The following is a 24,543-nucleotide window of genomic DNA, read 5'->3' as shown; positions in this document are numbered from 1 at the left end:
AGCAGCAGGACAGAAATATTCGAAGGATCTAGCAAGACGGTCTGCCACTTTTGAGCTCAAACTACACTAGCCGTGCAACAGTGTTTATGCCACTAGTATAAAATGTGATTCTGCCTCTTCCAAAGACATTGCACAAACCCTATGACCTAATTGGGCTTTTTCCCTCCTTCATTTTAATTGTTAGCATTAAGGCTAGCTTCATGCAGGAGATAGAAAGATATTTTTCTGCTTACGGGATGGATCATCTCTAATCTGTGTCATTGGGAAAGAAAAACGCTCATTTTGTTGGGAGAAGCAGTGCCAATGAACCTCTTAGTTTTCATCTTTTCTGGCAGTGCTGCAGTGATTCTACAACATTAGCATGCAGGGTGTTTACTGAGTGGACGGATGGAATCTGATTTAGGCAGCAGAGATTACTCGGCATCATCCCATCCTTTAGCACTAGTCATGCTAACATTGGTGCTACCCTTGTGATATGAACACTTACACTTAAGGCACCTATCCTGACACTACGCAGTTGTGGATTACACACTTGGAGCCAGGATCCTGTATGGAAGAAGCAGACATACCAGGAGCTACAGCAAAGATTTGTGTGAAACTGGGATGTGCATATCTAGGTCACCTCCAGCCATCCACAAAAATTACCTCTTCCTGACAATGAGTGTAGCCAGGCATACTGGGCCTGAAATTTTCCTCCTTTTGAAGGGTTGAGGGGTTTTTAGTTTGTTTTGTTGGGGTTTTTTTGTGCAGGAGGGGAACTGCTTTTTCATCCACTTTCTTTCTTACCTCTTCATCCTGCTTCTTTGCTCTACCCAATGCCAGTTGCAGCATCAAAGATGGCAAAGGAAGTGGATGCTGACATGCTCGAGTTTCCCCTTTCTACATATATCTTTTTGCTGAATAAATTCCTCACTTTGCTTTTTTATTTTATTTTTCTAGGTTAAGAGTATGAGTATTAACATGAGAGAGAGCATTTTCACTGCAAAAGCTTAGACTTCATATAATAATACTACTATTGTTTGAAGCAGTTCAGCAAAGTCCTTGCTAGTGTAAGCTTCCTTAATTCTCTAAACTTCAGCACTATATGTTGCACTGTATGTTTTAAAAGCTCAACTAAAATCATTGACATATGCTCTGCCTATCAGTTGTAGCAGGAAAAATACAGAATCCTTACTGGTTTTCTGTATAATTATTTTTCCTTTAATATGAAGAAAAGAAGATGTGGCTTATTTAAATATCTTCCTCTTCATAATTACATAAGAATGTAATGACACTCCAATTCATCCTATTTGTTCTTATACAAAATAATCAACTCCACCTGTGAGCAGAGCTGGTGTCTACCTTTTACTACAAAGTTCCTCCAAACTAAGATGGCAGCCATTGTAAGCTCCACGGCACTTTTCCAGATTCTTTTTTGTTAGGAATAAAAAATTGTCTTTGCTATCATAGGGACAAGACATTACAGTTTATCATTAATAATTTTCTTATTTTGCTTTTAATTGTTAAAAAAATCATGATCTGAAACTGTTGCCTCTAGGGTGTTTGCAAATAGCTCTTCTGGAAAGAAAGGGGATAGATTGGCTAATATACAGTGGTTCTACCAATGGGTCCCCTCACTTTCTGTGCATCCTCTGTCAACATGACTGAGAATTTTCAGAAAGCAAAAACAAGAAACATATTCAGTTATTTTTTATTCACTTAAAATTAATTAATTCCTTAGTCCAAAAGTGTACTTTCACTTTTATTTTAAGCATGCTTCATTTTAAATAGTTATAATAAATGAGGATTCTTTACTAGATGTTGGCATTGGTTAATTTGAAATGTAAATATTGCTTCCACCATAGAGACAAGAAAGAAAAGAAAAAGTAGTATAGTAACATAGGTCATTAAAGGGCTCTTACCGTGATCAAAGCAAATTATTTAGTGCACAGCACACTTCCAAAAGCGCTCTGGTAAGATGGCCTCAGCTCAGGACAGGTGGCAGCCAGATGAACTGCCCTGGTGGCCAAACACTGAAGGAAAGTGTCCCTCTTCTAAAAAGCACATCTTCTGAGTACTCATGTAGAACATTGCACACCACAAGGAAATACAGCAAATATCACCAACAATGGCTCTGTGCCAAGGGCAGCACAGCACCCCTGAGGGCTGCTGCTTGTAGCTGAGACATGAATGAGGTCTTTGACACTGAAGAATTTGAGGCCCTCTTCCTCAAAAGAGAAATACTCCCTATAAAAGAGATACAGTGATGTTTCAGTTTGCCTCACTGTTGTATCACTCTCTACCTGATCCACTTTTGGTTGCTAGACTTAAGATCTGCATCAGGTAGAGACAATCCAGAGGGCAGCCGTGGGAATTGTGGAAAGTCTAGAATGTTCAATCCAAAAGAAAAGACTGAAATAGCTGTTTAATCTAGGGATTAGAAAGTGGTGGGATATATAAAAGCGTTCAAAACCATAAAGGAGCATTACAAAAGGAAGGATATAATCACTTCTCAGTATCCACAGTGTGTAGAACAAGAAGTAATGTGCCTACCTTGCAGTAGGTGATACTGTTATATCAAAACCAAAACGTTTTGGAGGAAATAAAGCTTTGCGCCACATACCACATAAGGAGGAAGTGAAATTTGAATCTTAAATGTGCATTTTAAAGCACAGCCTAGACAAGTGTCTTCCTGGAAGGCATTTTTAATTTTTGATTCTTTGTCAGGGTGCAGAACAGGATATGTCTTTAAGTATCTTGGTCTCTTTTGAGTCCATTTGCTGCAACCGTGAATGGTGAGACTGGTCTGAGCAACAGAACATCCCCGTTCTTTCTGCGGGTTTTGCAGCAAGCAGTAGTTGCCACTTCCTTCCTGTCAAAAACTGCCACACAGTATCTGTGTGCAACCTTGAAGCATTGCCACACATCTCCTGAGAGATGTGTGCAGTTCTACATCTACTTCGCATGTACTGTATCAAGCATAAATGTATAAACATTGTATAAACATAGAATCAAAGAATCATGTAGTCTGGACAAAGACTTGTAAAATCATCAAGTCCAACTGTTAACCCAGCACTGCCAAGTCCACCACTACACTATGTCCCTAAGCATCACATCTACATGTCTTTTAAATATCTCCAGGGATGGGGAGTCAACCACTTAGATGGGCAGTCAGTTCCAGTGCATGACAACCATTCCCATGAAGAAATTTTTCCTAATGTCCAATCTAAATATCCCCTGGAGCAACTTGAGGCCATTTGCTCTTGTACAATCACTTATTACTAGACAGAAGAGACTGACCCCACCTTGCTACAACCTCCTTTCAGACAGCTGTAGAGAGAAATAAGGTCTCCCCTGATCCTCCTTTTCTTCAAACTAAACAACCCCAGCTCCCTCAGCCACTCCTCATAAGACCTATGCTCCAGACCCTTCATTAGCTTTGTTGGACACACTCCAGCACCTCAATGTCTTTCTTGTAGTTAGACATTCAAAACAGGATTCAAGGTATGTCCTCGCCAGTGCCAAGTACAGGGGGACAGTCACTGCCTTAGTCCTGCTGGCCATATTATTTCTGATAGAGGCCAAGATGCCACTGGCCTTCTTGGCTACCTGGGGACACTGCTGGCTCAAGTTCAGTGGCTGTGGACCAACACCTCAAGGTCCTTTTCCACTGGGCACCTTTCTAGCCACTCTGGCCCAAGCCTGTAGTGCTGCATGGGGTTGTAGTAACCCGAGTGCAGGACCTGACACTTTGCCTTGTTGAACCTCATACAATTGGCCTTGGGCCATCAATCCAGCCTGTTCAGATCCCTCTTCGGAGCCTTCTTACCCTCCAGCAAATCAACACTCCTGCCCAACCAGGTGTCACCTGCAAAATGTCTGAGAGTGCACTTGATCCCCTCATCCAGATCAGTGATAAAGATATTAAATAAAGAACTGGCCCCAGTACTGAGCCCTGGGGAACACCACCTGTGGAACACCACTTTTTTTTCCCCAGGTTCAAGCCAAAGATCTCCGCTCGGCCAGGCCAGCCTTTCCTGCTGGCTTGTCTTTCTGCACGTGGGGACAGCCTGCTCCTGTGCATTTAAGATTTCCTTCCTGAAGAACGTCCAGCCTTCCTGGACTCCTTTGCCCTCCAGGACTGCCTCCCAAGGGACTCTGTCAACCAGTCTCCTAAACGGGCTGAAGTCTGCCCTCCAGAAGTCCAAGGTAGTTGAAATATCTCCTTATTTCTCCAAGAATCAATAAGCTGTAAAACTGCATGATATTTTTCTGCATAAAGGTTTTATATATTGTATGAAAACAGGTTTATATGTGTTCATGTTTTATATTTTAATGTAACAAAATCTGGGTGAGTAAACTTTGACAATAAATTAAAGATACAATTAGAAGCCAGGAATATATTCCCTCTAACATGAATTATACTGAATTACATGAAGTATATACAACAGACCATTTAATTTCCCTTGCATTGTGATGAAATAAATTAATATAGTAACATGAGATTACACGTGGGAGTAGAAAAAAAAAATCAGGAAAAAAATTATCTCCTAAACTAGTATATGATACCACGGTATATATGTTCTTGTAAGTGAAGTTATCAAAATTATAAAATCTTAGAGATGCCTAATTAGGATTTATATGTACTGAATGAGCTCGGTCTACCAGTTTAAAAATTCAGTCAAACATGATAAAAGTAACTTCATCATCAACCCGTAGTAAAAAAAAGCAATCATGATCAGATTGTGCCACCATGTGGACTGTATCAAAATGATCTTTGCTTTGATGTTGGGCTAAAAAGATGCTGCAGGAACAGGCCAAGAAACTTTCAGCCATAAAACAAGTTATTTTGAATTTCCTTACGTTCTATTAGAGACAAGATGTCTTTGTGAACTGTGCCTTTGAAGAGCATTGGGCAGATTTTCATTTGGCACCAATCTCAAACAAATATCTTATCAGGAAAAGTCATAAAACCTTGTTGAGTTGTCTTCCTGTTATGTAACACTATGCAGAATAATTGTATTTCTTTGCTTGCTTGGGGTTATATGTGTGAACAGAAAAACAATCCATCTTAAATTATAAAGAAATCAAAATAATTTCTTCTCTTAAATACAATAATACAGGCAAACTACAAATCTTTGTGGTAAAAACAATAAACAAGATTGAAACCACAGAGTATGTCAGTGACCACAGTAAAATGATGATCTGGAGACTAAAGTAGAAGACTAACCTGGTGGGAAGAGAGGGAAAGTTGGGGTTATTAGAAAATGTGGAGCTGTCTTTTAAGGTCCAATCTGAAAGGGCACCTAAGCAGAAGTGGAGAACAATTCGTTTAGTAAGGGCTGAGAAACTAGGTGTGTCACCTGAAGCAGCTACAGCACCTGACAGCAGCAAATCTGGTGTTGCCAAAATATGAGAAGGCAGATAAGATCACTCAGTGCTCCTTGAAAAAGGATTATTTTTCTAAGAAGAAAAGGTTTTTGAACCTCTTTGCCTTACTTCATTTGTTCTAAGCAGCATATGAGTCTAGTGTGAAGCTTATCTCCCTGATCATACAATATAGTCCCATGATTTTTCATTACCTGTAGTCAACATATTTAGGATTCTTATCCATCACTGTCATTATGCTTGAAGTTCCAAAGCTATGTTTTCTGACTTCTATAGTGGTCTGGATACAACATATGAAAAAAACCCCAACCTATTAAAATTAAATATTTTAAATATGTTTAATATGTTAAATATTTTAAATGATAAAGCATGTATCTGAGCCACTGTACACTATGTGTGAGTGAAAGAATTTATACAAAGTCCTGACTTCATTTTGAATGTGTCTTAAGCTCATTAGGTAAGAGAAACTTGGTATTGAGAACTTCCATGGGCAGAAATCTGTCATCTCTGTGAAATAAATTTATCAGATATTATTTTGTACCTTTTGATGTTGACAGGTAGCACCAGAAATTCTTCCAAACAGCATTGGGATTCTTCTATGAGACATCCATGCTTTTTAGCATGTTCATTTTCATTCAGGAGTGAGAAGCTCTATGTCTTGTCAAATAGCATAAAATGAGTAGGAAGCATGTTGTTTGCTATGAAAACAGATGGTGTTATTTAAAACAGTATTAAAAATTTTGTAAAAATGCTAATTTGGAATAAAAGTTGTAAGAGGAGTATAACATAATACAGAGACAATGAAAAATGATGGTACACAAACCTCTCACATATAGAAAAAGGCAAGGATCTTACTAAGAACAAACGCTTTTTGAACTGATAGATCAAACATAAGAATGAAATTATAAGATTTCTAATTGGCCAGTAGAAAGGCCAAACAATGTCGAAAGAATAAATTATCATGACTACAAAATGTTGGGGTTTTTTTTTCCAAAATTACATGCTGTCCATCTCTTAGCTTTAACTGTGTCCACTGTTTCAGTGCTGTGCTTTATCCTGAAGGTGGCTGCATTTCATGTGAGTCATTAATTCCTACAATGTCTGAATATTTTTTTCACTGGATGTTTCCCATGTTCATCTGTGACTTCAAGTAAGTTAGGTAGTTTCAAGACTACAGCTCTTCTGCATTGCAGTGTTTATTTCAGAAAAATACTGTGCCACAATATATATATATGCCACAAAAATACAGAAAGTAGTATAAATTCATCCCAATAATTATTCAGTAAATATGCTCTTCCACTGACCCAGAAAGTCCCCAAGGGAACTCTTTCTTGCTACGTTACTGCATTGGGTGAATATATTTTCCTGTCTAGACCAAAACATTGCAAAATGATGTTCCTGGGAGAAAAACAAGCTTTTGGAAGAGTTTGTCTTTTGTAAAAAATCTCTCCTAATTGACATCTAAAAATTAATTTTTATAGCTGAAAGAGAAGCTCAGACAGCACACTGGTGATTTATATCCTTACAGGGTTTTCCTTTAAGTTGTCAATATCACCTTTCCTCAGGCTGGTCCTCCATGTTATGGGGACCACTATGCACTTTGATTTTGGTAGTGCTGTTTACGGATGCTTGTTAGAGTCAGAGTAAAATTTGTGGTATTAAAGCGCAGCTTATTCTAGCTCCTCAGTGCTTATTTCTGGAGATTTCATAAATTTCTCTCCAGAGAGTGTTTTTGTTATTGTTACAGAGTTTTTATAAAATATTGTGGGAACAGAAAGGCCTAATTTTGTATTCATGTTGCATTGATGGATATCACAGAATCACAGAATGTACCAAGCTGAAGGGACCCACAAGGATCATTGAGTCCAACTCCTGGCCTTGCACAGGCCCATTCCCAAGAGTCACACCCTGTGCCTGAGTATCATCCAAATGCTTCTTGAACTCTATCAGGCTTGGTGCTGTGAACACTTCCCTCAGGAGCCTGTTCCAGCACCCAGCCACCCTCTGGGTGAAGAACCCTTTTCTAATATCCAGCCTAAACCTCCCTTGACACAACTTCAGTCATTTCCCTTGGGTCCTGTCACTGGTCACCACAGAGAAGAGACCAGTACCTGCCCCCTCCTCTTCCCCTCACGAGGAAGTTGTAGACTGCAATGAGGTCTCCCCTCAGTCTCCTTTTCTCCAGGCTGAACAGATCAAGTGACCTCAGCCAACTCCTCATGAGACTTCCACTCAAGGCCCTTCACCATCTTCGTTGCCCTCTTTTGGACACTCTCTAAGAGCTTAATATCCTATATTGTGGTGCCCAAACCTGCACACAATATTCCAGGTGAGGCCGCACCAGTGCAGAGCAGAGCAGAACAATCCCCTCCCTTGACCGGCTGGTGACGCTTTGCCTGATGCCCCCCAGGACATGGTTGGCCCTCCTGGCTGCCAGGGCACTGTTGGCTGATATTCAACTTGCCATTAACCAGGACCCCAGGGTCTCTTTCCACTGCAGTGCTTTTCAGCATCTCATTCCCCAGTCTGTACGAACAGCTAGGGTTGCCCCATCCCAGGTACAGAATGTGGCAGTTTCCCTTGTTGAACTTCATATGGTTTGTCGAGGTCTCTCTGCAGGGCCTCCATGCCTTTGAGGGAACCAATAGCTCCTCTGAGTTTTGTGTCATGACTATACTAGACACTGTTTTGATTAGCATCTCTGACTTTGAAGTGCAGCACCCTAGAAATAAAAGGGCAATCTGCCACAGAGTTACCTGGACCACCAACACTCTGCAGCACAGACTTGCTACAGACTCATATCCTCTGGACAGAGAAAAGAGCAATACAGTTATTAGCAGCTTAATTCTGGAAGAATAAGGGTTATGTAGAGTTGACTGTATCTGCCTTTTTCATTGAATTCTTTTGGGTTATTTTGTTTCTGCCCAAGCTTTGGCAACTCAAGGCCACTCTGTGATTTTCCATTCTTCAATGTTTCAATATTATAAACCACAATGTTCCAGACATAATGTTTAAGAACCAAATGACAATGAGACATTTCTAATTAATTTTTATTATTTTGATTCAGGAGCTCTCCTTGCCTAGTCCCAAAATGGAATTTTTGGAGATACTTTGAACAGTTTCTGGCAGAACATATTTAAGTACAAGGCTCTGAAACTATGTTACACTTTTAACCACAAATCAGATAATGTACCCAGTGGTCCAATGATCTTGGATCCTCTGTAAGAAGACCATAGATACCTCTGTTGATCCAGCTGAATCTGAACTCCCAGTCCTCAAAGTAAGGCAGAGCCTACCAAGTTCTGTCTTCCAATCTATGCCTTAACTAGCAGCTTTAGAGATGAGCCACCTGATAATTTTCTGAGTAGACTAGGGAAAACGCAGCATTGATTCCCTCTAGATCCTTGGGATTGTTTTTTTGTTTTCTGTTGTCTTCTGATGAAAACCTTATTAGATGCTCCCTGTTCTACTTCTCTTTTTTCATCTCAGAAGTCTCAGTCCAACTCCAGCCAGTTCAACACACCCCAAGAAAAATCCAAACAGACTTCTTTCTATTGCTGAAGAGTAGGTAGGTAAAGTCAGCCTGCTCATTTTATTGACTGTTCTTCAAAATAAGGAAGTAGCAAGAGATTAATCAGTCAGTCAGAGGGTATTTTCTCTGATTTTATCTGAAGATCAGATGGAAGTTGTCATCACCATACAAGAATCTTTCAAATTATATTCCTGAGAGCTGGAAATACTTGTTATTTCAAAAGACGTGTGACTTATCTTTGTCTTCAAAATTGGAAAGTGGAAGCATTCTTGCTGACATTAATTCCCCTATTTCTGCTTCTCCTTACCATTTCTGGTGGTTGTCTAGTTAATGAAATCTCCGCAGTATTGTCTATTTTTTTAAATCAAATCCATGCCTGGTCAGCACAGTCTTACTTACGCCTTAGGACTGTTCCCTGATCAGTCCAGAGCTCTTTGGCTTAGATCAGGTGATCTTAACTGAAAGGGTTTGCAGTTATTTCTGGTGTATGCCCTTTAATTCCACATTTTAGTCTACTGTGCTTTCTTTCTTAAGTAGTCATTTTGTTGAATGCTTTGCTTTTGTGAGCTGTCTGTTCTCTAACATTTTCATCATCTCTCATTTTTTTTCCTGGTCTTTTTAATTATTCATATCAAGATTGTAAGTCCATGTAATTCAATTTACTGATGCGGATTTCTGTATGCTGAAAGTCTGTTTCGGAATTCCTTCATCTTGGATGTGCTTGTCCCTCAATTCTTTTGCAGAATATATCAGGACTTATTCTACTGAAAGTTTCATCAGTGTAAAACTGAAAAACATGCATGAAAGTGTACATACATTCTTTCAAGGAATACCAAGCTCTTTTTACTTACTGGTAAATGATTTTCTATATCTGGAGTTTCTGCAGTCACTCCACGCTTGGATGGCTGTGTCCACAACTCCTAGCCCTTACAGCACAAGACTTATTAAGTTTACTCTCCCTAACAGCAAGCCATCTGAGAGCAGTAAAAATTAATGACCTGCAATAGAAAATGGTTAAATTAATTATTCACCAGTTTCCAAAGGACCATAATTGCACTTCCATTCTCTGTGGAGCTCTCCAATTAGCTTGCAGAGGGACTCGGGTGCTCAGCCGCATGGAGGTTACAAGTACAGAAGTTTGTGTGGGTGCTCAGGAGAGAGGAAGTAGCAGGGATTGTTGGGTGGCTAGGATGGCTATATGGGTGAGGTTGAGGGAAAAGATTTGTATGTTTTATGGCTCTGGAGAGTGCTGGGATGACTAGATTTGCTGAAATAAGAAGGAAAAGATATGTGGAAGGAATGATTACAGCAGTCTTCCATCAGAGCAAAATACTATAGTTAGTTTGGGACAGAAATTCTCTGGAACTCATGGGTATGCTGAACGAAGCACAGCTTTCATGACATGACTTTTATCTTTTGCCCACCAAAATGTGATCAGGTGCCTAGTTTTGCTTTTGATTACTTCTCTACTTAAGGTGAGGTGAGACAGACAAACAGCTTGCTGTCACAATCTTCTCATTACAGCAATAAGTAATGGGCCTGCTCTAATAAACTACATCTCAACAAGCAAGGCAAAGATGACAGATCTGGCAAATATGCATCCTGTGAAATGTCATTAACCCTCAAATACTGCTCTCAGGGGAAGGTCAAAAAAAATTGTCAAAAGAAAAAATAACGATGACTGGAATCTTGAACTTTTGCTTTTCAACATGATATTTTCCTGCAGAGTACAGGAAAAGATCATTTCCACAAAAAAGAAGAAATGCAGATCACCTAGTCTCACTGTAATTTATTTGCATAGTACTGAAGTACAGCAGAGTTGGGATTGCCATATAGGCTGTCTTGGGGAAAATAAGAATAATTAATAATAAAAATAAGCAAGCTAAGTTGTCATACGAGGCATTGTCCATGGACTTTATAGCCCTCAAAGCCTTCACTTACAGTGTTATAAGATATTGTGACACTCTGTACTTTTCTAGATGGATAATCTTGGCTTTATATACTTAAGAACATTTTGACTTCATGTAAATTTGAATTTTCCTTTGGCAAATCCAAAGTACTGTAACAGAGGAATACAAGTCCACCTAATTTCCTCATGAGTTGCATTTGAAGTTTTTTGTATTTATATGAATAAATGGATACGCCATAACTATGGTATGATCCTATCAACCAGAGGAAGGGAACATTAAATATTCATGACTACTGAAAGGCAATTTCCTTCAATTGTTCATCATGCCTCCATTCTTAACCTTCCCTATAGGATTTCCTCCTGCTCTAAACTTCAGAAAAGGTTTTTTTCCACTAGATTTTAATTGTACTAGTAAACTGATGAAGGGGGCCATAATTGTCAAATATTGCTTGTTTTATTGCTTCAGTTACACATATACCTATGGTGGGACTCAGAAAGCAGACTTTTACTGCAATAAGCCACTTGCCTAGAAAAATGAAAAAAGAATTTTTAATCTGTTCATCTATCAAACAAATGCAGTCATGAAAATTAAGCAGTATGCTCACAGTAAACCTAACTAAATCAAACCAAAGTGGTATCTGTGCTGGCGTATAATTCCTCAAAGACTGTTTTTATATTACTAGCCTCGTAGACTAGATATAGATCTGGAAAAAAATAATTAAGTAATCATAGAATCATAGAATCAATTGACTTGGGAAAGACCTCTGTGATCATCAAGTCCAACCCTTGATCCAACACCACTGTGGTTACTAGACATGGCACTAAGTGCCACATCCAGTCTTATCTTAAAAACCTTCAGGGATGGTGAATCCACCACCTCCCTGGGCAGCCCATTCCAATGTCACTGTAAAAAATTTCTTGCTAAAATGAAATAATAGAGTTTTCAATACTCAGAGATGCAAAGAGGACCATCAAGGGCTGGCAATTTTGAGACATCCGCCAGCTGCTTGTAGAATAATTCATCATCCTCATCATCCTAATTGGGTGGTCTATAACAGACTCTCACCAGGATGTCGGCCTTGTTGGCCTTCCCCCTGATTCTGATCCACAGGCACTCAACCTTATCATTACTGACTTCAAGTTCTACAGAGCCAAGAGACTCGCTAACATACAGACCCACCCCTCCATCTCCAGGCATAATACCTTAGAGTGGGAAAAATCCACTTATAAAGTGGCTCTGAATTATTTTATTTCTTTTTAGCATTTATTTCTTTTTAGCATTTTATTTCTTTTTAGCATTGGAAGAAGCTTTGGAAACAGCCTTAAATAGAAACATACGGAGAGTAAAGATTTTGTTCTTACCATCATTCTATTCTCATTTTTGGAAAATATTTCAGATGTTCAGGAGATATAAACACCCTCTAAATTCTTATCTGCTCATTCCACACCTATTATGATATTTTATTATGTTTAGGGATATTTTCATCATGAAAAATGTGTTTGGATTAGGCTCTTATCTAACACATATAAAAACTGCTGGGAACTGTTTTCACTAAAATATATATATAAATGGGTCTCAGAAACATACCTTGAATCCAGTGTGAAATATTTCTTGGTTAGAGTAACTGTGTGAAAAAATGAAGACCATGTCAATTATAAGTCCTAGTTTACATCTCAGCAAAAGGATTACAGATGACAGTCTCTTCCCGCCCACAGGCAGCAACACTGCAGAGACAGTGAACATCCACACAGGTTCACTGACGGATAATTCTACATACAAATGATAGTACACAGGAATATTTTTTTCGTTTAATAAGGGAATGCTGCATGATAAGTCAAGTCCATTAAATTCTATGTGACAACTTGGGACAAATACAATTTTGCTTCTAAACAGTTCATGTGTTGTTCACATATACATGCTGCTCACACCAGCAAACTCATGTCTGTGAAAGAGAAGTGTCTCTCAGTGTGAACAAATACAGCTACATCTGTGAACATTATTTTTCAATGAAATTGTAAGTTTCAGACCATCCTAGGGAGTGGAAAAATGGATTACATTTCCTCGTGCCTTTTTAACAGTAGATAGGATGGAATACAACAGCATGAGATGATTTTTTTATCCAATGCTGGTAGCTGGATGAAAAATTTGCAGCTCAACTGTAGAACTCTATCAGCTACTACAAAAGTGTTAAAATACAATTTTGTTGTCGTGCTGAATTGTGTTTGGGTGTTGCTTCTTTCTGTCCCCTTACTTGGTCCCTTTCTTAGTGTAGAAAAAATAGGATGGTAATCTGAATTAAAGTCATGAGTTTACTAAATGTCACGCTTCAGCACTGCAGACCTCAGAACTTTCAGGTGAGCAGGAGTGGATAGAAAGATTCTGAGGTCTTGCTCAGAAGGTGGAAGGCAAGGAAATATTGTACTCTAAGAACATTATGGCAAATCACTTTCCTAGATCGTAAATTTGTATAATACTGGCAAATTTGTCTTTTGGATAAACATTTTCCACACTTTGGAAAACATATTGCTGGATTTCATTTTCATCTGCTGAATGGGAAGTGGTTCACAGGATGCATTTGTAGAACAGAGAAAGAAGAGGGATTTTTTGATTGCTGACTCCAGTTCTCTGCCCCTCTGAGAAATCATGTCATATAATCTTCTTTAGTAATTTATCTATATTTATTCCTCCATTTTACCCAATTAATTCCATGTGAGAAAAGAAAACTTAGATAATGAGAGTACCTTGTTTTCTTCTCTTCTGGGGTGGTTACTCACAATTGAGTTTCCTGATAAAATACAAGTTCAAGTTTGGGGTTTTCAACTGAGAGTCCAAATTGCTAGTATCATGTAGGCTGCTGCAAAATATCAAGCAATCTGCTAGATACAAAACAGTGAGAGAGGAAGTTTTTAACTTTCTGTTAGGCTCAAAAAGCTCATCTTTTTCCCCTCCCTCTTTCACTTCCTTGTGTCCCCAGAAATGATACCCATTACTGTGTTGTGCACCCCCATAAGATCCATCATGCCAACTCTCAGCACCATACTCCCTAACTATCCTTTGGCTGTAGGAATACAGTACCAAGATGCTAAAACTGTCTTTTTCCCACATGACTCACCACTAATTCTTCCAGCAGGACCCACTGCCCTGGACTGATTTTGAGATATGTATTATTTGAGATATATAAACCTGGATCAAAAATACTTTTTTTTTCCTGTTTGGCTTTAACTAATGCAGAAATGTAGTAACATAAAATATATTTTGCTGTGTAGCCTCTCTTAATTCAGTCCCTCTTGCTTTTCCACACACACATAAATACACACAGTCTTCAATATCACAAATACCACATAAAAGATCAGAGTTCTGAGTTGAATATTGGATCTAGAAACATTGTATATGTTCCAGTAAACACAGTGTATATTCAAATACTGCACAATGAACTGTCTTCTAAATCAGGTAGTGGTACATAATTAACAATGAGGGATCTTCTTTTTATGTTATGTCCTTAGGATTTCTCATCTCCCAAAAATATTAAATCTCTGAAATTCTTGTGTAATTCCTACCCATGATTCTTTCTCTGAAAATTCCGGAGAAAAATTATTAACAACTAATACACTCCTGGAAACTAATATCTTTTCTAAGATGTTGATGTTACTGCAGCCATACTTCTTTTCATTCATACCAGGTATATCATATTGGAAGTTGTATTCTGATAGAGCCAGCATGTGGCAGTAGGTTATTTAACCTGTAGCAGGTAAACTGAAGAAATTTGCAGTCTGAACTTGACGTGAGTCATTAAAGGCAGCAAATTCAAGCTGCAGTTTTTCTGTGTTCTGTCACATTATGAGTAGCATATAACATTGATAGTTTGAGGGTAGACAGGAACATTTTTCATCACTGGTCAAAGAAAAAGTATTCCTGAGTTTTTCTGCATGCATCCGGAGAGCTGTAAAACTAACCACAGACAAATATGAAGCTGCTGAAATATGAAACAATTAAAGGAAATCCCAGTCTAAATCATAATCTCCAGATGGAAAGTGTAAGGAAAAAAAAAAGAAAAGGTTTCACTGGATGCTCAGTATAGTCTTTTTAATTTTCTATTTTTTTCAGTGAACTCTGCTTACATTTGAAATAAAAAGATTTTGTGGGTTCATGCATGAGAATTCAGCATATATACCTATGTTTCCTCAGGAACTGCAGTAACAGTAAGCAACAGAGTTTTCAGCAAATTGTTATAAAATTCTGACATGGTATTCCTTCTTCATTCCAATTACAGTGGTATGGCCCTTCTCTCTGGCAGTGATTGACAATAGTAAGGATCTGAATTCAATTTGTAGGACTTAGTGATCAGGCTCAAGCATCATTCCTTTGAGCCCTGGCCATCTGAAAAAATGTTTTCAACTAAATCAATCTCTATGCACTCAGTAAATTAACTCTATGGATCACTCCACTCTAAGTGTTTTGTTAAACAGAAAATATTTAGCCAATCAGGGCTCTACTGGGAGGGCAAAGAAAAATAGAAGAATCCTAATATGTCAATAGAGAGAGCATAAATGCCTCAGAGAAAGCAGCTGCCCCCCTCAGAGCAGGCTGGCAATGATGCTAATTCCTTCCTCCACTGCTACACATGTCCAAGGAAGCCAGTGACTATTCACATGCCAGCACTATTTTGTGTACCTACTGTTTGGTTGCCCATGTTTTTTCGAATACATGATAGTACCCATCACATTTATTTTCCAAGAAAGTTCTTCCTTTTCTTCAGGGTTAGGGCTAGTGCTGCTGTAAATTTAAAGCACCTCCCCTAGTTAAATCAGCACATTCAAAACCTTTAAGGAAAGATTCTAATTCCTCTTTTCAGGAAGTAAAAGACTGCTCACTTCATTGGAATTGGACTCACATCAGCAACATATTTGACAACTCATCATCTACATACCCCTATCTCCCATCAGTCAGAAGTGACAGTGGGTTATACTTGCCAGTATAATAAATGATGATGAGCATTTTTACCATGAGGGTACCTTGAATTATGATGATTTTATTTTCAGGAAAAGATATTTCTCAATAGAGAAAAATGGAAGAACTAATGGGGTTAACAAGAAAATATATTCCTACAATACTCAGAAATAAAGTGAACAGAAACAAAATTAGTCTAATACTTAAAATAATAAATTAATAAGAGTTTATTATTTATCAACCTGCTTTAGCTTTTTGATGAAGAAGGTTCCACAGGTTGCCCGGAGAAGCTGTGATGCCCCAGCCCTGGAAGTGTTCCAGGCCTGGTTGGATGTGACTTTGAGCAACCTGATCTAGTGGAAGGTTCCAACCCTGCTGTGGCAGAGGGATTGGAACTAGATGATCTTTAAATTCCCTTCAAGCCCAAACCATTCTATGATCCTATCTCAGGATGCTGTATCCATTTTACTTAAGTTCTATTGCACAGACTTGCAATTCTTCCTTTTTCTTGCAAGAGTAAACAGGGGAGAGTTTGAAACAGATCTGAGAAGCCTTCTCCTTAGCAAGTCATTGTAAAACCACATTATCTTGATTCACTTAAAACTATTTGCTGCAACTTGCTGATAGGCATTACAGGTGTGTGGCCCAGGTAAGACTTCTGGTGGTCCAGCTTCTCTGATCTGCTGCTGAGAGTTGCCCATATCATCTGTTTGTTTCTGAGGAAAGTGAGAGAACTCCCACCTTGGAATACCCTGTCCGGGTAGGATCTGTCATATTTCTCACTGCTGCTGACTTCCTCACAGAGCATTAAGGTTCATATTTCATACACTTGATTATATGTAAGATGTAATTATCTGCACAAGTGTTCGTGTCTGAGCTCAGATGTTTTTCAACTAGATTAAGGTCAGTTTTTAATTCTTTTTACAATGTTCATCTCAATAGATGCATTCAGTAAATTAAAATCAACTAATTTCCTCATTTTAGAGTTTACAATAATTCAGTTTTATTGTATTTTCATATACTCTTAGACCACAAATCTAACCCTAATAATATAATTATTTAATTTGCATATTTTTATTATCTACTCTGGTGTCTATGTCCCAGCCAAACTAAATAATCCCATCATTTCTTATCAAGTTGTATCTTGTTCACAGACATCTGAAAATCAGGTCTTTTTCATTTAAGTGTTTAACTCAGTATTTTGATATGTAATTTTTAAGCAACAGCTTTGAAAGCCCTCAGTCTTATATCAACCATCAGAGTATCTTTATTCAGTATTTTTTAATTCAGCATTAAAATTATGCCACATCCAAATCTTAAAATTGAAATATTTCTAAATCTAGGGAATTCTAGATTTTCACTGTGAAAAATAAGTGTAGCCAATTCCATTTTGTAGGGTTTTTTTATAAAGGGCAAGAAAATCCTCATGCAATTCTTCAGAGAACAGGGGTACATTCACAGCAGAATGTTTATGGACATATATTATCTGAAATATATTTAAGAGGAAAATAGTTAAAACTCAGTTCTACAGAATTTATCACATGAATACAAAATCTTATATTTTGTTGATCCCCATACATTCTCCATTAATTCTGTCTCTGTGTCATTAAATATCTTGGCTATTTTCTTTAGTAGGGGTGCTACTATTGCTATATGTTAATAGCAGCAGTACCTATAATTCCATCAGGGAATTAACACTGCATTATATTAAACCTGTCCAAACAAGTAGCTCAAAGGCTGTTTGTGTTCCAGGGAATTCATATTTTAGAATGGGGTGTGGAAACGAAAAAAAATTACAGTTATGCTGTCGGGCCCAGCTAGTTCCTCTAACCAGCTGAGGAAAAATGGCAAATACTTAACAATCCCCACACCCTAAATTAATATCCTAATGAACTGGTGTTTATTAAAAGCCTCTTGATACATTTCTTTCGTATTGAAAATTCCTACCAAATACAAGTGCTTTTGGATGTTTAAGGAAAGTCTTCAACACAGAAAATTCTAAAAGGAAAGAGAAAGGAATTTTCATCTCTCTATCTCTGGGTTGAAAAAGTTTGAGAGAAGGAGGTGATTTGGTATTGTTCTGAGTCAGTTTGCTCTAGCCAAGGAAATGACGAGAAGGAAACTACTTCCCCATCTCAGGAACCATGTGGTGTTCCAAGATAAGGCAAGCACTTACTAATTCGAGTCCACAAGCAGGAAATGTGATACATCCATTTCCTTTCAGGCAAACAACACTGTTCCGTGGCAGCACAAAAGCTTTACTTCTAGTGCAAAATCTCAAACCTTCAGAAAACTATTGCTCCTCTGTGGACATACCATTCTATATTTGCTATTTGGATGTTATGGATAGAAACAGCACAAACCCTCCAAATGATAGCACATTGCCATCAAAATTTTGGGGTAAGGATTTTTTTTCTAGAATATTGTTAAAGTACATATTGATATTTTTTGGTGATTGCCTTAAAAATACCTCTAGATACTTTCAAGCCTCATATTGGATGTAAAAATAATGAATAGATTTTGTATGTCTTGCAGTGAAAAGATTGTTTTTCAAATGTTTCTTCGACAAAGTTTTATCATGTCTTTAAACTAATCAAGACAGCAGGAGGTGCCAGGGCAGAATTGATTGTTTCATAAAGTTCATTACTGAAGTCAGTTGAAAAGGTGTCTATTGACTTCAGTATGTTTCAGATCAGGTTGACATTCTCAACCGCTTAATGGATGTACCTACACAGCAGACATGATCTGTTTCATCTTCTAATGAAAAAGAGATAACAAAAACTAAACATGTTGCAACCTTTGGAATAAAGCCTTATTCCTCCAAAATAAAAAGTTATTTGTAGTTTGTTGTGGTGCCTCACGATAGGGTTTTCCTTATTCTTTCCTCAATGTATATTTTGATTATTATCTCTTACGACTGTTTTCTTTCATCCAAATCTGGGAATGGTTCGTTAACTGAACTATATAGTGTGAGGTGGAAGTATATGTTATATCGACACTCATTCAAGGTAATTAGATTAATTGATTTGATCCTAAAGGATTCTCTGCATCTGCTCTGGAAAATCTTTCCCTCCAAAAAGCTCTATTGTTTGCTATGTTTGACATTAACATGTATTAGCAATTAGCATTAGAGTGAATCATACGATCTGGTTTTGTCTATTATATTATTGCTATTGGCGATGATCCCTCCAAGAATCTGAACGCTATTTAAAATCAAAATTAATATGCATTATCAAAATAGGACTTTGGTTGCATAGAAGTGCCCCAGGAAAAGACTGAGTAAAAAAAGGCAAGAGGATGGAAAGAGGTTCTTTTTTTTTTTTCTTAGCATAAGGAACAAGAATCTGCTGAATGCCATCTATGCTTCCTGCAGTGACACATGTATTTTCCTGCTGAGAGACCATGAGTTACTCACTTAATTTTTGTGTCTTGGGCTAAAGATTAGGGCAACGATACTTGACATCTTTGATAAATACTTACAGATTAACTGAAGAAAAATTACAGTTATTACTGTTTCAGAACCTCTTATTGTCTAGAGGTTGTCTGCTGGACTCTGAAGAACAGCAATCAATTTTGTAAAATGAAGACAGATGTAATTCTAAAATGGCTCTTTCAGAACAAAAATTTGCTGCATTTCACAACACCGAGCAGGACACACAGGAGCTGTCTTATTGCTGAAAGGGCCAGCAGCTCCTTTCATTATCATTGCCTGTCTGGCTCGCCAGGGACTGACATCATACCCAGCCCTGATCACATCATTTTTGCTTTGACAGTAGATGAACCTCAGAGCTTGGATTTTTGTGAGGAGCTTGCATGATCCTTTGAAGGGAAGATGCCTCTTAGATTTTTCTTATTTTTCTGATAGATTTTAGAAGAGTGAATAGCGTTTCCTCTTCCTTTCCTGTAGGTATACGGTATATGGTAGACTAGGAAGGGTCACTGTATAGCCTCTGTCAGAGGACAATGGAGACAAAAGCTCACTGTATGGAGACTTCACTTAAAATTATAGAAGTGTATTTTCTGACATCCTGGAAATACATGAATTGAGTTAAAATAAAACTACACATAATAGATATGAATAAAATTTGTCTCTTTATTAAATGAGAATGCAGTACTTGAAACATTGATTTTTTAGGACTTGGCTTACAGGCTATTTTCTAAGACACCCACCATGTAGTGCTGTGAGTGTTACTACCTTACCAAGATGCAGATATGTGACTTCTCAGTGTCTTCCATGGACTCAGCAGAAGCGTAAACTCCAACATGTGTGCAAAAGTTTGATGCGAGGGATTTGTAAGAAAAAATATCAGTGCTGTAAAAAGAGAAAAAGCAACTATTCATAATGACATTTAATCACTTACAGTTTTATAAATTATCTATTGTCCAACAGCTAATTCCCTGTGCTGGAAAATAAACAGGCATCCTGTTTTCTAAAGCTGTCTAATTTCCAGTGGTATCTTCACACAATAGCATCTTAAAAGTGACTAAGAATTTTAGAACAATGAACAAACTAAACTATCCTCTGCTTATTTATGTGTTACCACACATAAATCTTTTTACAATTGTTCCAGGCTAGTGTAAGTGTACGTGAATAAAGCTATGTAGATAAAACCGAGATATAAACACCTCTATATAAGTCATTTTGTGTGAGTTGTCTAAGTAGTATAGACCCTCTCTCTATACTCATGCAGAGACCTTAACAAATAATAATATTAAAAAATTGTTTGTTCCTTTTTTTTTGCAAGCTCTGTATGCAATCAGTGACAGAGTGGAGAGCTGTAGATCTTGCAGGAATTAACTGTAGCCTTGCAGGAATTCTTCTTTGAATTCATACATCACCATTATCAATCTTTAGTATTTTTGAAATGCTAAATTATGCAGCAAAGGAAAACAGAAGAAGCAAAAGAATAGTTTTCCTGGCCTATAATCAATTCTGCTTGGGAAAAAATATTAAAAAAGAATATTAAACTCCTTTTCTGGTTTAAATTCATAAGTTTTATGATAGAAGTCCTGGCCCTGTCAGCAAATATCCTCTGTGTAACATGTCATAAGCACAAAATCGGAATCCTGATTCTCATTTTGCTAGAGCGGTTCCCTTCTACAGATGTTGTGTGAAGTCTTTGTAGATATACATGCCTGTTTCAGATAAGTTGTCTAAACTACTGCAAGGTTGCAGGAGTTCATTTCTTTCAGGTGTCAGCTTTTGTGAAGCTATGTAACTGCTGGTCACTCTCCTTTCAGTATGTACTTCCATAGTATGGTACTCTGGGAGATGTAAGAAGCACTTAAAGCCAGACTCTTCTGAACTTCATCACTGTTGATGTCACATGGAACTGTAGACAGTCTGGATTATAATTTTTATTGCTAGTTTCAAAACAAGGTTTAACAATAACTGAGTGAGAAATTAAGATTTGATACCCATTCATCAACTAATAATCTCACTTTTTACTGTTTTAATATAGTCTTTATTGAGTTCTTCTTGATTTATAAGGTAACAGTAGGAGCAAAGATGTTTTCATTTAAACCAGGAGTGCATTTCTTGTAGTTCCTAAAAGCATTTTCAGTTGCACACACGTGAATACAGTAAATGTCTTCAAGACAATCCTGTCTCTTCAGTGTAAACAGTAATATAATTTTAGATCAGGAAATTCATATTAAATGGTAAATTTGATCAATATGAAAGCAGCAGAGAGAAAAAGTGTAAGCAGATTTTAATCAACAGAAATTTAGATCCCCAGATACCACCTAAGGAGTCTTTCTGCTGTGCCTTTTGCAATCAGATGTGTCTGTCTCGTATTGGCCTCATTAGCCACCAGCGTGCTTGTAACAAATATGGATAGAACCTTCCTAAATCTTTGTTCACAAAGCCTAGCCATGAGATCCCCAGACTATCCTTCAGCCTAGTTTTACTCCAATGCCTATTTAAAAATGCAATATTAGAATTTAATACCTTAAAAACATTGAGAACAATTTTTCTTTTCTTGAATCAGAATCCAGGGTGTTATTTGTTTGGTGTGCAGAAATAATGCCATATATCAGCTGGCTTCCAGCATTTTAAGATTGCAAACTGGTTGGCACATACTATAAGCATTATCATTTGAATTTATAAGCTACAAAGGCACCCATGTTTTTAAATGTGTCAAATTTGTCCCTCCCTCAACACACTGGTTTTCTCCTCATTAAAATGTGTCTGTTTGTTTGAAAGAAGTCAGACTGCATAGTCTGCTGGAAATGATAGTCATTATGGATGAGCATATTCTAATGTCTGATGTCGTGTTTAGCATGTTACTGGTGTAGCAGTAATCATGGTTAAGGACTTTGTGTCATTCTCTGTATGAACTGGAATAATACTTGTGAATGGCAGCACTGATTCAACCAGTAACACAGCTGTGAGACACTGCAAAGCCCAACCTAGAGAGTCATGGGACCAGATTTCTCTTCTGGGATCCTTCGTGGGTGGAGGTCATGGAAGAGTAGAAGCACAAGCAACAGATCCAGTCTGGTTCTTTGCAAGTGACAAAAGTAGCATTTGTGCTGGCCTGTGTGGGGTGACCAGGTTAAGCATGTTGGCTTACATTCTGATGTCTGTGTCAGCACATTTCCGTCATAGCCACTGCATGGTCTGTCCTCATTCCCTTTGCTTCTGTTCATACACTTTGTACCCTTACCATTCAAACTTTAGCAGCAATAAATAAAGACTCTAGGAGCTGCCTCAGCTGTCCTGCTGGAATTGAGGACACAGAAAGACTACAATTTGGACCCAGCTGTGGAGCACTTGACAGCAGATGTGGCAGTGGTAGTTTCTACCAGGCCACTTCTCTTCAGAAGTTCTCATCAGAAGTTTGATGACTGGAAAAGACCAGTGTCTTCATACCTGAGTTCCCCAGAGGGCCTTTAACCTGGTAGACCTGGCATTGCTAATAGCTCAGAGGACTTCATTAAGCTGAAGGTGCAATTCCTTTTCTGGCAGAAAGGAGAAAGTGAAGGTATGACATTAAACAGTTATAGATGCTTTACACCACTGGAGATTTTTTCTTAGTAGAGAAAACCTTCAGGGTTGAAGTGGAAAAAAGAGAGAGGAAAACACAACAAAATTAGAGTTTTGGATTGAGGTGATCTATCAACCCCATGGATGTATTTTCCGAATTGCTATTTTTCTTCTCTTCCATTACATTTTCTCCCTTTTCAAATTTTCACTCTAGTGTGTGTTTACTTCCTGGTGTTTTAATTCACGACAATGAGACAGAAAATAAAGTGAGGTGATTGCAGACACTGCATCAACTGGACTTTTTACTTGCAGTTGGCCATTTTTTTGTCAATTCTCTGTTATCTGGAAAACCCCAGTGATTTTAAAAGTTAAATACTTGGCAGCATATCACACATCATAAGGAGCTTATGGCACAAGGAATAAATGTCTTTGCCTTTCTGCAGAGTCTTTAGGTTAGATCACTGATGCCTGCAAAAGTTTGGAAATGGGATGTGAACAAGTGAGCTTCTTGCTTTTGAAATTGTTCTGCTAGAGTCCGACAACTTCAGACTTTACAAGTTCCTGTTGTTGGAAGCAGCCTCAGTGGGAGAGCAGAGAGGGGGAAGAGGCAAAATTCTTTCTTCCAACCTCATAATGCAGTACTGTCCTGGTGTTTTAGAGAATAATTCCTTCCAGTTCTTATCCAAAATAATGGGACACTCCAAAATAATAGGTATTCTTCAGAAAACAGAGACCTAAAATGATGATAGAGCCTTTTAGAATGCAAATATGAGTATTGCCATAACAGAAAACACCACACTGTATTTTTTTATGACTAAGTAAGCAGTTCTCCATTCATACAGACTACTGGGGATAATTAGTGAATATTGCATTTCAGTGATAACTGACATTTCCAATTTTTAATTTCTTTAACCTAATTGCCTTTTAGCATTTAGTTAAAACATTATACAAACAACAGATAAAATTACCCAATAAAAATAAAAACTAAAAGCAAGCCAAATTCATCAATATGTGGTGAATGAGAGGGAAAGGAGCAGAATGGTCTAAGCAAATGTTGTCAGAGGAAGGAATGATCCATATTGATTTGGTGAAGTCAAACATATCTGAAAGAATATATCTGAGTTCTTTGGTCAGGAGCCTGTATACTAAGACCTTTCCCATGTCACAGATAGCCATATATATATGTAAAATGCAGTCTTCACACTGAATCTGCAGCTCCCCATCGGGCATACACTGACAATATTTACAGTAACAACTTTCCTGTTCACATTTCCCAGAGTGCTTTATCATGCAGTACCTTACAAGGCTGCTTAACAATTGAATTTCAGAGTCTGGCTTCTTTCTTATCAGGGACAGATCCACAGCTAAAGACTTACTTGCAACTCAGAGGTTTACCTCGTGGTCTATGATACTAAATGCCTCAAATCATTGAGCAGACATTGAGCAGTCCCCATCATAATGGAGTTCATAAGAGAGCCAATTGTGTGTGAACAAACCTTGCTTCCAACTCCTCACTTATCTTTTCCAAGTGACTACATGGCTCATACTTCCAGATTTGTTATTATAAATTTTCTAGAGTCCTGCTAGTTCTTTATTGCTTACCTAATCTTCCATCTTCTGACTAATATTTTCTCCTTTACTCATTCACGCTGGAACCTTTAAAAAAGGCAAAATTTGTATATCACCAGAGCTACCTTTCCATACCCTTAAGACTTCTAATAAGAAAGAGCAGCTTGTCTTTCATTCCTATTTCACAGCCAGGTATATCTACTCATGGAAGAAAAAAAACCTTGTTTTGA

General features: G+C 37.8%; 1 protein-coding gene across 1 annotated transcript in view; it reads left to right on the top strand.

The window, feature by feature from the left end:
* The first annotated feature begins 17,985 nt into the window (after nucleotides 1–17,985).
* Nucleotides 17,986–24,543, top strand: part of MYCT1 (myc target 1) — a 24,191-nt gene continuing 17,633 nt past the window's right edge. The window contains exon 1 of the mRNA XM_017821964.1: nucleotides 17,986–18,156. Coding sequence (XP_017677453.1) covers nucleotides 18,099–18,156 — 58 coding nt within the window. The 5' untranslated portion in view covers nucleotides 17,986–18,098. The remainder of the gene's footprint in view (nucleotides 18,157–24,543) is intronic.

Source organism: Lepidothrix coronata, unplaced genomic scaffold (genome assembly GCF_001604755.1).
Source record: "Lepidothrix coronata isolate B3197 unplaced genomic scaffold, Lepidothrix_coronata-1.0 Scaffold94, whole genome shotgun sequence".
Lineage (NCBI taxonomy): Eukaryota > Metazoa > Chordata > Aves > Passeriformes > Pipridae > Lepidothrix > Lepidothrix coronata.
The sequence above is the reverse complement of the archived record's forward strand: the minus strand, read 5'-3'. Positions and strand labels throughout refer to the sequence as shown.